A 14381-nucleotide genomic window follows, 5' to 3' on the forward strand; every position below is an offset into this window, starting at 1 on the left:
TTTATTTCAGTTTAAAGAAGAATGGACACAATTTAGCCCGTTTTCAGAATTCATTGAAAAATTAATTCGGCACGTTAGAATACATTCTTTTATGAGATGAATTGTTTTTTTAGAATTCTCTGAAAATAACGGAAAATCGGGTAAAGATTACACATAACAAGTTGGGATATGTTTCACTTGTAGGATGAATTGTCCTTTTTTTACCCCATTGTGTACAGAATTCTTGGAAAAAAAGCAAAAAACCGGGACAAAGATTGAATGTGACATGTTAGGATGTATTCCACTTAAAGGATGAATACTCAGATTTTACCCCATTTTTCCAGAATTTACTCAAGAAACGGAAAATCGGGGTGAAGATTGACTATGAAAAGCTATGATGTATCCTACATGTGGGATTAATTGTAAGATTTAACCTTATTTGTCTCTAATAAACCATAGCTATGAATAAACGAAAAAAAAATGGAAAATAAGGGTAAAGATTTGATATGGCAAAATTGGAAACTCGGAGTGAAGGATGGCATATGGGAGCTAAGGGTATTATGAACTCTCAGAGTTTACCCTGTTTTTCTAGAACTAATTCATTAAAACAAAGAAAATTGGAGTAAAGATTTGACATGACAACTAAGGTTATATTCCACTTGCGTAATGAATTGTCAGAACTTATCCCGTTTTTCTAGAATTCATTGAACAAATGGAAAATCAGGGGTAAAGATTGAATATTGCAAGTTATGATATTAACCACTCGAATTGTCGCGATTTACCCCGTTTTTCTAAAGTTAATTGAACAAATCGGGGTAAAGATTGGATATAGAAAAGTTGTGATATTATCTACTTGTAGGATGAATAGTCACAACTAACCACGTGTTTCTAGAGTTGATTGAGAAAATGGAAAATTGGGGTGAAGATTGGATTTGGTATGTTAAGATATATTCTACTCGCTGGATAAATTGTCAGAATTTGTTTCATTTTTTGAGAATTTCCACATTCAATGAAAGCTTACCCTCGGGTGAGGTCAATAATTTTAGCCGGTACACTGTAGAATCCCCTGCACAAAGCCTGGGGATTATTCGACAAATATCACTGAGTCTGAGGAGATTATTTTGCTGGAAAAGAGAATGTAGCCTTCCCTATAATATATCAGTTTATCAGTCTGCAAGTTTTGGTGTTATGTTTTACCACTGTGATGTTCTGATTGTTGAAAAGGGTCTGCATATTCCTCACACCCTTGGAATTTAAGTCAGTTTAGCGTTAAAAATCTTTTCAGGCAATGAGAAATTTCCCCAGAAGTCTCTGTATACACAGATGCATGTGCATACATTGACGGCAAACTATTGATTTATCTTTGCGTTATAAGCAAAGTGAACATCTACGAAGAGGCCCACGGGTACTATTCACCGTAACAGAATAATTAAAGGGTTTAGTGCATGGTGTCTGTTTACTTGTGGAACCAATGAAGAACTTGACATGACATCAAGAGTCACTTAGTAGGGCGTAACAAAAGAAAAATCTATGTAAGCAAAGGACAAGTTTTAAGTTTCTCTTCCAAATATTTAATGTCTTTCGATCACGTAAAAATAAAAAAAGAAACAATATACATTAAATTTATAATACTGATAAATCACGTGTACGTTTTTAATTAATTGAATATTAGTATTAAAGTATAAAATAAACCTCTTGGCAATGTAAGATAACTGACTAAACTTATTAGTGAAATCTTACATTGTCAAGAGAGGCGTGAAAATGATAATTATTAACTATCACTTCTTTTCCTTGATCTTGATCTTGGTGGGGCACAACCGGGCCGCGTCTCGTTGGGCATTCGGCACGTACGTGGCCAAACCCTCGACACTTGTGACACCGAACTGGAATAAAAATATAAATGAGAAAATTACAGACAAGCACAATGTTGTTGCAGTCCAAATAAGAGGGAAGGGAAGTTTTCCAGAAAAATGTCCTGTAACTTTAACCTCTCTGAGTAGAGCCGGAAAAAACACAGAGTCCCAATTAAAAGTCCTGCCTCAGGTGAGCATCATCTGGCCTCACCTTAGACTCAAACGATAAAACCTTTTGGGTCAGGGTTAGACAAAAGGGAATCTTTTGGCACCAGACACACCAACAGTCGTGTATACATTTATTATTCGTCTTCATGAAATACCTGTACCAGAATTTTGACCGTTCCTACAATGCTTTCTCCTCCTATCTTTCACAAGATTTTGATGTAGCCATAGCTATCAAATTAAAACTGTAAGATTTGTCTCCTTCAACCAAAGTGTTTCCTCTAGATATTTGAGCGAGATAGATATGATTAAACACAACACTTCATCTACACATTCACTACAATCGTGTGCTGTGTGTAATCTTATCATTTACGGGTCACTTGGAAAGAAGCCCCAAGCGACTTGTTAGACATGCCACTGAAATGGGACCTTTTACAGTCAGTCAACATTTGCTTAATGCTTGGTTTTACACTTACCTCTTCTCTTATCTCTTCCTCTGTTAATTTCATCCCGGGTCCTTTCTTTTGCCGTTACGCCCACTCTTCCTCTCTCTAACTCCGCGCCTCTCATCTCTTGACGTCTCTCTCTTTTTCTTCCTAACCTTTTTACCCTCTCCTGTTGCGCTTTCCATTCCCTTTCTCTTTTTCTTCGTTCTTCTCTCTTTCTTTGTTCTTCTCTCTTTCTTTGTTCTTCTCTCTTTATTTGTTCCTCTCTTTTCGTTTGCTCATCACCTTTTCTTTTTTCTTCTCTTCCTCTTTCCAGTTCCTCTTCCATAACTATTTCCCTTTCAAGCCAGTCCATGTTAATGACATGCTCTTCAAACATAAGAAATGTATCACTCAGTAATATCAATATACAACAACATTTTACGAAACTGTTTAGCCCTGGGCCTCTGTGGTTTAATCTTTCCTTCAAAACCCGTAAACATGACCGTTCAATGATGGCCTTTGTCAAAAATATCACCACCAATGTTCACACTAGAGATACAATAAAGCTCATCCTGGAATATGCACATGAACCATTAAAGAGAGTACCTCTTTCCGTGCCAATATTCTTTGATATGCATGACATCTAAGTCATCGATTATTAATTTTTAAGTAATGTTAAAAGTGACAAAACAGTAGTTTGATTGCTTCTCAGGGATGAAATGCACCAGTACTTCACTACACCAGAAACCCTCATCTGGAGTTGTGTGTAATTCATTACAGCCTTGTTCACTGCTTTTAATTCATGATAGGCGATAAACCTCCAAGCAATTTCAAGGACTCCCTTAGAACATTTAATTTAAAAGTGACGATTTCCTGTTGAGTTGTTAGGGTAGCCAGAATTCTGTTCTATTCTGAAAGTATAGGAAACCTTCTCAGGACAGCAGAGAAGAAAATTAGTTTATCTCACCACGTGATCCTCCATCTCGGGCCATGGTAGCCAACTCAGCAAAAATTGGTCAACAATTCTATTTTAAAGAGAACGAGAGAATATGGGTAGTTATCAGTTTGCTCGGCTCCCAGGCATATAAAGAAAAACATAAGAGGATGTATCAGAGTATTCACTTCGATATATAAAAGTCATGTATAATTTTTGTGTTTAGGGCCGATATATACGGTACGACTTAATCGCATGCGACAAGCTTAAGGTTACTTCCCTTCGCGGGTGTCCTTCGGGAAAAAATTCGTTCGCGCACCAGTTTCACTACAATCCTAGCAAACGATATATCAGAAGAAAGCTTCATAAATGCAGTTTGCAATAAAAATAGACTTCAAGCAACTTTTCTTTTAAGGAAGTGTCAGGATCCGGTAAGGCGTGAAACGACCGAAGGGTCTTCTATTTTTAAATTTATCGCGTATGGGATGCTGCAGCACGAACTAATTGGCTGCACAGTCCTATTCACAAGGCGTCAGTCAACAAAAGTGTAATAGGCTTTTTTGATATTCTAATTGGTTGTCTAGATATTGGCATCTAAAGTTGGAATAACTAAAAATGTGCAAGTCGTGTTGCGTAAATGGAAGCCACGGGATAAATATTTCAAATATCAAAACTTCCCAAGACACTTTTGTTTGACATTATTCCTAGGATATTTTGACGAAATTTGACGAAAATCGGTCAAATCTGTATACCCCATAAATTCGCTCAAAGTGGTTGTACTCCTCCCAAAATCAAATGCGAGATTTTAGTTCATAAAGGTTCGCGAACAACCGCGTCACGCCAGGTGATTATCCGCTTGCCTCCTGAAACCGCAAACCAATAGGACAACGGAACCTCCTGGCGTCAATGACGATGATCAAGATTAACCAAGAAAAGTAACTCATTGCAGGCACGTTTCTTTTTTGCTTATCTCGATCGCTGAGTGGAGCGTTGAGGAGGACGACACATTAATGTGCAAAGTTGCGAAGGGCAAAGAAAAAACCCGCGGCAAAAATGGGAAAACCGCAAAATGTGCTGAGGAGCAAGACAACGAATCGACATACAGCTTTCAAAATTGCGATTCGAGGCAATTGTTAATGTCTTTGTAACAAGGCTGGTACTTGCGTAACGAAAAGGAAACCTCGTTTTAACATCATTTATGGCAAATTTTGGGGTAAAATTTCCGCACATTATGCATTCAGTTTTTGGATAGAGAAGACAATAACAAAAACAATAGATTGCCATTGGGAAAACAGATTTGCTTTACAATAGTATGGGGCTGTGCGGAAATTTTACCAATTTTAGTTTGACGGCGACTTCTTAGATCGAAATCTGGACGCCAACGTGGAGCTCTGCCATTACCAGTCGCTTTCACGAAATCAAATATATTTCCATAAACAAAGAGCTTTCCATGTGTGAATTTTGTCAAATGCGCGCTGTAAACAAAATATGGAAATAACATTAAAATCGAACCTCAACATGAGCGGTTGCCGCGAAAATTTCCCCAGGGTCCAAGATTATGACACCTTCCTGATTTATCAACTTTTTTTTTGAAAATGCGTTTTTCTTAATAACTCGGGTGCTTTTAAAGATTTCGGAATTTTTGTTAAAGGAAACGTTAGGTTGAAAGTTTGAATTCAGTTTAGTCTAGTAAAAGAAAAATCGATCTTTTCAGTCTCTGAAGGTGAGAAGTAACCTTAAGACAGGCTAGGACCAATTACACGCGCACGACATTTTATTTACTACCTGCAAAAATCGCGTACAATTTCAAATGCCATTTTGTCTGGCATTCGTCATAAAATGGTCCTCATGACGGCTATTTTAAAAAGTTGTGCTCGATTGTGTATTGTCGACATTTTGACGCAAGAAAACTTCGCCTTCCTCCCCTTCCCCTAGAAATCTGTGACAATATATTAAGTAATTTCTGTCGAATTCGGTTACGATTGTCGCAGCGTTTTAGAAAATGTTTTCAAAGCCTACGACATTTTTTGTGTCGCATGTGAAAGTCGTAAGCGATCGCGAGTTTTTGGTTTGATTCACACGACATAAGTCTGTAGTTGGCCTGTCGTAAGCTTGTCGCATGCGAGAAACTCTGACGTACAGTGTAAATAGGCCCTTAAGCATCCGGAGAAAGAGAATCCACAATCTGTGAAAAAGTGTTGGAACACAGTTCTCAAGATAGGACTAACCTCCCCCTCGTACCTTGCGGTGTTAGTGCGGTAAACTAACATGGAGTCTCACTTAGATTGTGTTAGGCAACATTGCAATGGGCAGGAAGCCGGAAGGATTCGAAGTGTTTCAAAGACTTTTGTCAGAGATTGTAGCCCATTAAATGAATGACTGTTTACCACTGATTCATTTCTTTCAAGGATCCTGCAAATCATCTGAAATATCATCAGCGAGGATACCCGAACAACGCTTATACTCGTGGAAATTCAAACGGCTAATGACAACAGCGGACAATGTAATAAACTGAAACTTAGATTGCCGTGCTTTCGTCGATCAAACTCTTTACCGTATTCAACAAAGGATGAGTTTTGAAAAGTTCGCGATTTAACTAGTCAGCTACAATATTATTTTTCTTATTTTAAGAATAAAAGTAATAACCTCTAGAACTAAATTGTTTTCGCAATAGTCGTTTTGTCATAAAAAGTAGTAATACGATGTATCGTATTCCAGGCTGTTACAAAGTTCTCCATGGGAGAGATTTCCAGCTACAAAACCTTTAGGTTTCGTATAATGGGGTACGATCACCGTTGCGTGATCATAGAAGTTAAATAGAAAATGTTTCTTACCTGAAAAAAAACAGGCGAGCAGAACAGCAGTTGTTCGGCGAAGTTGGTTTTAGATTATGGACCATACGTGATCGCGAGTGAGTTTTTCAGTTAGCAGAACAAAGAAGTACTATTTGTCGGCAAACGGCACAAAGACTTTTCTCACATCTGCGAATTGATCGCACTTGGCAAAGTTTTGCGGTCAAAATCTGTCCAGGAGACACTTTTCCAAATTGCACCCTAACTTTTCTATTTCGGAATTTATCCAGGAATTTGCTTAGTTTATTGGAAAATCGGCAAAAACATCAGAGATGCTGTAGGGCTTTGGTGTGGCAATGAAAAGAGGTTGGAAACTTTGTTGAGTAAAAAAAAGAAGTGAAGTGACAAAGGGTCCCGGTATTCACAATCATCGAAAGAGTAACAGAAGACCGATGCAATCTCGGTTATTTTCCCATGCAAGAAAAAACTAATCAGCTCAAAAATTTCGGTTTAAAGTAAGCTTAATGTGCTAAAAGGAAATCAGAATTCCGAAGACGTATATTTTAAACCCCCTGACGACGAAAAATATTTGAAGTGGTTTTGATACCTCAACAGTCACTGAAACCAGAGTTTCTCTGATTAGGTTGTCTTGAATTTTGCCAGCTTTGATCGGATACTTTGCGTACAGGAGTGTATCGCACAATCCTGGAATTTCGCCTTGGGTTACAGGAAACCTTTTCAGCAAAAGTGTCGGCATTTAGCTAATTTGTTTTTCGTTCAAAAGATATAAATCCTAACGCTATGTCACTCAAGGAAAAGTGGGTCGCAGAATTTGAATTATGATAACTCTTACTTGAAAGCGAAACTGAAAATTCCCCAAGATAGAACCTTTGCCCAAGTGCGACCTATGCCTTTTAAGCGGCAGTCACCCTTTATAAAACGGTCAACTGTCGAATTAAGTTTTGATTTCCTCTAATTATTCTTTGTGTTACCTTTATCAAGTGGTCACCGCGGTCAACCTTGAAGGGGTCATAAGGGCTTTTTTCTTTTGTCTTGACCTAAGCAGTCAACCTTAAATAATCGGCCATACAGTCATTCCGACCGCTAATACAGGTTTAATCGGAAAAGTTTCAACATTGTAGGTAAAGATGTCGACAATTGACCGCTTGCCCCACGTTTGCCTTCTCGCTTTATTCAACATTCTTTCAACTTCGGATCTTGTAAATGTGTCTTTAACATGCAGAACATTTTACAAAATTTTGGTTTCTACTAAAAGGCCATTTACGCTTCTTGACTTCCGATGTTTCGAGAGGAGGATGACCTACATTCCTAACAAAGGCATATGGTCTAACATCACCCACGTGAAATTTCTCAGCCTTAGATTCTGTGTCAAAGTAAGTAACTTTGCACCGTTGAAGGATATGGTCCGACTGATAAGCCTGGACATTTATTGTACGAATATAAGTGGAGAAGAACTCTGCGAATTCATTCCGATGGGACTGATCGGTATTAACCTTGGTTATTGCGAGCGACTGACATCCTCCAAACTACTCCAGGAATTTTGCACCAGAGATGCAGTCTGGAAATGGTGGGACTTTCTGCCCTTAATCAAGCTGTTAACGATGAGGTTAGTACCAAACGGGAGTTTTGGAGCTTAGCCTATTATTGCGTTCGTTTGCGGTTGCCTGTGGTCTGAACGCTTTCCAATAATCTTTGATTACTTCTAATATATCTTGTTACTAAGATATAACAAGCTTGGAACACTGCCCATAGAAAAATATATAATTCTACCGAAAAAAGTTTTTGCCACACTGTGAATATTATCGGTAAAAAGAAAAATGTTTTGCATCATGGAAGTTTAATGTAAATAGCTTATCTGTTAAAATATATTAAAGTTCAAGTGGACAAACAGACTTGGTTTGATGCTACTCTGGTTTACAGATTTAATGAATGTAACCGAAGACGTTAGAATCCATAAACCCAACGTTTCGACACTCCTGTCTAGTGCCTTCATCAAAGGTGATCTAAACGATGCAACAAGAGGTCGTTTTATATGATCACTAATTAGCGGCCTTTTTTTCTGATGAAGTGTAAATAGCCGTCAGGAAGCAAACCGCCATCGTCAGGATCCTTGGGTTTGGCGAAAATATGCCCCAAAGTCTGAAAAGGTTTTTGAGCAACTTTAACGTTGTGGCTATTCAAACTAGACAGGAGTGTCGAAACGTTAGGTCTATGAATTGTAACTTCTTCGGTTACACTCATTAAATCTGTAAACCAGAGTAGCATCAAACCATATGTTAGCTTATCTGTTATTATATAAGTTATATAAATTTTACGGACATTGAAGCTGTCACGCAACAGACCCGAGACCACAGTCGAAACAGTTGCAGCATATAAAAATCGCTCTACTTGCTAGCAATAAAACAAGGAAATTCCACGGGAAATTAATTCACGCTAGACTTAAATATCCTTATTTATAACAGCAAAAGCGCGGATATCAACAACGCGAACGCCACAAATGCAGTAAAGCAGACGTTAAAATTTGTCAATTTCAGGCATGAATATGAATGAAATGAAAAGTAATTTGAATTTGGGGCATCTAACGCTCTCTCATAATCTTTGATTACTTCTATTATATCTTGTTTATTTTTGTTTCTTTTGTCTCTCGATCAGGCCACCTTATTCGCCATGAAATATAGCATAGAACATCACATCTTCCCCTCCCTCCTCCCCTTATTAACGTCTGGTCACAAGGTGACACCATCTTGAGATAATTCGAATCTCGAATTTATAAACTATCTTGGCCCTGCCTTTTGATTGCGTTGTCTGTCTTTTTTTAGGTGTTGGAATCACTTTCATGTCACGATTTGAAATATTTGGATATCAGTGACTGTAACAATGTTACATCTGTACAAGTGGCAAAGCTCCTCGCTCGACAACCCAACGTCGAAGAGTTATCACTGCAAGGTACTTGCCACATGGCTGCCATTTTAAATGTCTTGGCATCAAACCGGCAAAGTCTGGAGAATCTGAGGTATACAATTGAACTTATTTGCTTCTATCATCCCGATTGGATAGGGGTTGAAATTTTAGATGACAAACAAAGCGTCAAGGCTAAAAATACGCGCGAAAAGTAAGAAAATACGTAACAGTCGTAGATGGCCTTTACGCTCTCTTTAGACTATCTGAGCTCGTAAGCATGACATACACAGGATGGTGAAAACCCCACAAGTACCCGCACAGCGAAAGAGCCAGCAACCTTGCTCTGTTGAGGCTCTGTCAAAGCTAATTTATAAGGGTAGTATCTGCTTTGTTTTTGTTTGTTTTTTGTTTAGAAAAGTTTTGGCTGGTTTAAAATCATCGTGTCTCTTTTGAAAATCTCAAAAATCGCAGACGTCTCTTTTAGGAGATTTATTCAAGATCTTCGTCGCAGAGGGGAAGTGGCCGACAGGGCTACAGCCGCACTCCTAGTTTTAAATTGCCTCCAAATGACAAATGTGACCCGCCATATAATTTCAGGGACAAGGTGATAACACGCTCACAACACGCTTAGCGTGTTTAATATGCGCATATATTATTTTTTAACAATAAGTACACACTGTTTCGTTTTGGTCAAGTTAGCACGCTTGGTCTTTGTTTCGGTTTGAAAAGCGTGATCGATGTTACGCTTAGCGTGCAAGTTAACACAGGAGGACACACTAAAGTAAAACGTAGCTAGATATTTCTGCCGTTCATCCAAATGTTTTCCTCTTGAACTCAATAGCACTTCATTGTGATGGGCAAGCTTACATAATGGTAAACAATGGTAAATAATGGTACGACAAATGAATTTTAACGCCTTCAAAAGTTATACACCATCACGTAATCTTATATAAGTTCCCGTTTCGCAAATTGTTTACTGCATTGATTGAATCGAGTTTCAGGCACGTGACTGAGCGCGTGATTAAGAGAAAACAATCGTTTGAGAGTCGTAGTGCTCCCAGAAACAAAGAGTTGTTGAAAAAAAAATTGTTCCTTACTGTTGATTTTGTTTATCATCCCCTAAAAATCGCTCTGGTCATCCGATGGAATAAACTTTTACACATATGTTTCGGCCTTTACCGGCTATATGTTATGGCGCTTTATGAATATCTTGCACATGTTTGGTTGTTTACGCGATCGGCGCAATTCGTCTGGCACTGAGTTACATTTTGTGCTTCAACATACTACAAATATCATCAAAAGTAACCACTCCACATAAAAAAAAAGTAATTGAAGTGTCTGCCTTGAATCCTTGCAACTCGTTCGCGGCCAAATGTTTCAACTTTGTTTTTTAAGATATAAACACCGATGGGAGGTTCGGTTTTTACCGTAAGAATGAGAGTACATTGACTGTGTAATGACTAAGCGTTAGGTTCAGTTAACATGCGTGCTGCACACCGGGTTACACGCTACTATGCTGTGCCCGCTATTACGCTAGCTTTTGTATTCGAAGGTTAACACGCTTTGCGTGTTTGCCTGCTCGCGCTTCACTGTTCAACGGCGCTAGCTTTATTTTTTGTAGAGTGTTATAAGAAATAAAAGCATGGGCAAATTGTGTTTTAGCATGTTCAGCAAGCGTTATACCCAGTTTCTTTTTGTTTTTCGATTGGAAGCGTGTTGTGAGCGTGCTATCACCTTCGTCCCTAAAATCATATGGAATGGTATAACTCTGAATCCTTGAATGATTCTCTGTCTTAGCGAAACGAACGACACAAACACGAGAAAACGTAGATCTTCTCTATTTACTTTCAGGGGGTTGTAATCACTTGACAATAATCTCAATGCAAGTTAATAATTTATTCATACATTTTTTCCTATGTTCTTAGGGTTCTGGAAATTGGAGGAAATGTACATACCCTCAATCAAGAAAATGTTGATTCTGCACTGGAAGTTCTACCAGTGTGTGAGAATTTGAAGGTTCTCTCTATTTTTAATTGCAATCTTGAACGAAACTCAAAAGACTACTTTAAAAATTTTTTGAACCTAGAAAAATTGAACCTATGGCAGTGTCACCCACGTTTGTTTAAGTGTGCTAAAAATTCTTTGAATTTGGATTTCAAATGTGAATTAAACCCACTGTCCCCTTTGAGAGACATAATATATGCCTCAAAAGAAAAGCAAGGAACCGCTTTGGATAGAGCAATTTTCAATTGAGTGTCAAAAGTAATCCAAGATTGTGATGGTTTTGCCCAAGTATGCTCTGTGATTGGCCCAGAAATCTTGTGCCACCCCTCAACCAATCAGATGCAAACCCAAAATCAATCATAACTTTGTTCCTCGCATTTTTCTGCACTTCAGGCCATTTGCATGTATTTACTTTGAGTCCTGATTGGTTCCATGTGATATTTCCCTTTTTCTGACTGGCCATTGCAGTTACTTTGGTTTTGGTTTCACAGTACTCAATTGAAAAGCACTCTGAGTAATACTGCAATTAAACTGGTTCACAGAGACTTTGTCGCCTTAATATTAGACTTGATGTGGTTTTTGTTGTTGTATTTTTTGGCCTTTCCGATTAAGATGAAAATGGAAAAAAAAAATTTCATTCCAGAGAGACATCTGCCCAAAAAGCGAGATGCCTATATGAGGAAATAAAGAAAACCAACCCTAAGTAATTCAGATTTAATCAAATTTTTAACAGATGACAATATAAACAGGTATTACTTTCTCCTCATCAATTACATGCCTCACTAAAGAAGACAATTGATATATCATTCATGCTCATGCTAAGGCAAAGCTCTGTCATAATTTATTTCTCGACAAGATATTGTAGATGAACATAGAGTGATTTTCTCCAACCAATGAAATTGATCATAGACTACTATGCGTTACAAAAATTTTGGCTTATGTCATGTTTTCCACACACAACATGGGGGTGATCCAACAATCAAACATGCCGCTGGTGTCATACAGGTTTGTTTACATACTGTTTCATGGGTTAATTAAAATCACGCTAGTTGTTCCTTTTTTAATGTTTCATACAAATTTTGGTTACCTTTTCCTGCTATGATGTCCTTTGTTGACAAAATTCTCTTGATAAATAGGATACACTGTAAGTGTTTGCAACAAATAAACACTTGTGCACACAACATGTGCAATCCATAATTAATCTAACTAAAAATTCAAGCTGAAATTGCTCATTTAACGAACACAAATGGATAGTTAAAAAAAAAAAATGCTCCAGTTGTACTTGAACATGCAACACTTCTATGGAAATAAACATCTTCACTACAAATAATTCAAGCAAATAACTTCAGGTGAAATAGTTTTTTTTTGGAATTTGTGAAATTTAAAGTGGACCATAGTGCACTAATATACCATAAATCCATTCTACCTTCCTACTTACTTGCAACTGTTTGGCTCTAATTATTCAATATTATTTCACAGATCACATTAAGTAACTCTCGCAATTTACCCTTATATACTTTGAATAAAATAAAGCAGTTGACCACCAGATTGAGGAGTCAAGGCTATTTTATTCACTAATTCATTCATAATTGTTGGTAAGATTTCTTTTTATGTGGGTTGCTGTAAACATAAAGGTTTTAAATAAATTCTTTGCAATTTAAATGTTTGTGTCAATTTTTTTAAATTCTACTGCTCTGGAAATGCACTAGATGTGAAACTCTGGAACTCAACAATTCCAAAGGAAGTTTTGTGGACAAAATTCATAGGTCTGATGCGAACATGCTTAAGAGGTCACATTCTCTGTTGATGTTCTCTGGCCATGTCTAAGTACAATTCACAATGTGGAGCAAGGGAATTTTGGATATGACTTGAATTAAGCATGCTTCAAAACCCAATTGAAACTGTTAGAATGAACACATGACCCATTAAGTGTTTAACCCTTAAACCCCAAGATCTCATTAGTATTTCTCCTTACTGTCTGCCATATAGTTTCTTGTGATGTTAGTTTTGAGAATTTGGTATTGGATCAACTAATAATCCCCTTATCAATAATTTTCTTCATTCTCATCACTTGTCTGCTTGATATTGTATTGATAGTGTAAAGAGAAATTCTGTCTTGGTCACACATGGAGCTAAAGGGTTAATTATTAGTATTACACTGTGCCAAATAGCTTGCCTTATTGATTTTATTTAAAATTACAAAAGTCTTTCTCCTCAAGTTGCCTCCATTTCCAGTCTCTCCACATTTCATAGTGATACTGTTCTGTGATGTTCAATAAGACCCATCCATCACTATCAACTCGCTCTAAGATACTTGCCACATCTATCAACTCTTCTGTGGTCTCCTTGGTCCAAACTTCGAAGGCTCTATCCCACCTGTAATGGAAAAATCTTGTCTCGACTTTCCTTCCTTACCTGCCTCCAGTAATCAAAATCTACCATTTCTTCTGTTGTCATCACTGCATGGTAACACCCTCTTGGAACAGTTATCCCTTTCTCCTTCCTTAGTTTGAAAAGATATTGCTCAGTGATGGGGTTAAGGCCTTGGAATACCTTCCTTTTCTTCTTTAGAATAGAGCATCTGTAGGGTGGAAGCTGTGAAGAAAATCAGTCTCCATTAGGAAAGAAAATCTAATGACACTTGGCTTGTGAAAGACTGTCTTCACCAAATTCGTATTAAAATGCACATTTGGCTTAATTTCATCGGGTAAGTACCACTTACCAAGTATCAGTATGTTAATGATGATATGCTATAAATTAACTCAAGGGACAATGAAAACAACCACATTGTTATGTTAACCCAACAAACAAATTTAGCAATTAAAGGACTATTAATCATTAGATGTATTTATAATAATTTAACTTAAAATTCATTGCAGACACAAGGCAATAAAAAACATCCAAAACTAGTCATCAAAGGGAAACAAAACACAAAAGTAATAGCACTAAAAATAATAATAATAATAATAATAATTTAATAATAAGAACAATAATGATATTTCCCTAAACTACTTGACATGTTAACAAGAACAGCTCTGCATAATATAAAATGATTATAATAATAGTAATAATAATAATGATATTCCCCTAAACTACTTGGCATGTTACAAGAACATCTCTGCATATTATTCATCAACAACAATAACAAAAACAACAGCGGTAAAAAAAATAATATTGATAATGACGATGTTGATAATAATAATAATAATAATAATAATAATAATAATATTAATAATAATAATGTAAGAGAAAACCCAAGCAGAAGAAAACCACAGATCACTCACAAATTCTGCATACCTCGTGA

At 37.1% G+C, this 14381-nt stretch overlaps 1 protein-coding gene across 2 annotated transcripts; it reads right to left on the reverse strand.

Moving 5' to 3' along the window:
• Window positions 1-1545: 1545 nt before the first annotated feature.
• Window positions 1546-13509, reverse strand: LOC131786021 (octapeptide-repeat protein T2-like). Of its 2 annotated transcripts, XM_066160407.1 has the most exons (4): window positions 13493-13509; window positions 3393-3450; window positions 2474-2812; window positions 1546-1862 (listed from the first exon to the last, which is right to left on the reverse strand). In XM_066160407.1, the coding sequence occupies exons 2-4, from the start codon at window positions 3415-3417 to the stop codon at window positions 1705-1707; spliced, it is 522 nt and encodes a 173-aa protein (XP_066016504.1). In that variant the 5' UTR covers window positions 3418-3450; window positions 13493-13509; the 3' UTR covers window positions 1546-1704. The 2 variants fall into 2 exon arrangements, with proteins under 2 accessions (XP_066016504.1, XP_066016505.1); XM_066160408.1 differs by lacking the exon at window positions 13493-13509 and having other exon boundaries at window positions 3393-4025.
• Window positions 13510-14381: the final 872 nt, after the last annotated feature.

This window comes from Pocillopora verrucosa, chromosome 13 (genome assembly GCF_036669915.1).
Source record: "Pocillopora verrucosa isolate sample1 chromosome 13, ASM3666991v2, whole genome shotgun sequence".
Classification (NCBI taxonomy): domain Eukaryota; kingdom Metazoa; phylum Cnidaria; class Anthozoa; order Scleractinia; family Pocilloporidae; genus Pocillopora; species Pocillopora verrucosa.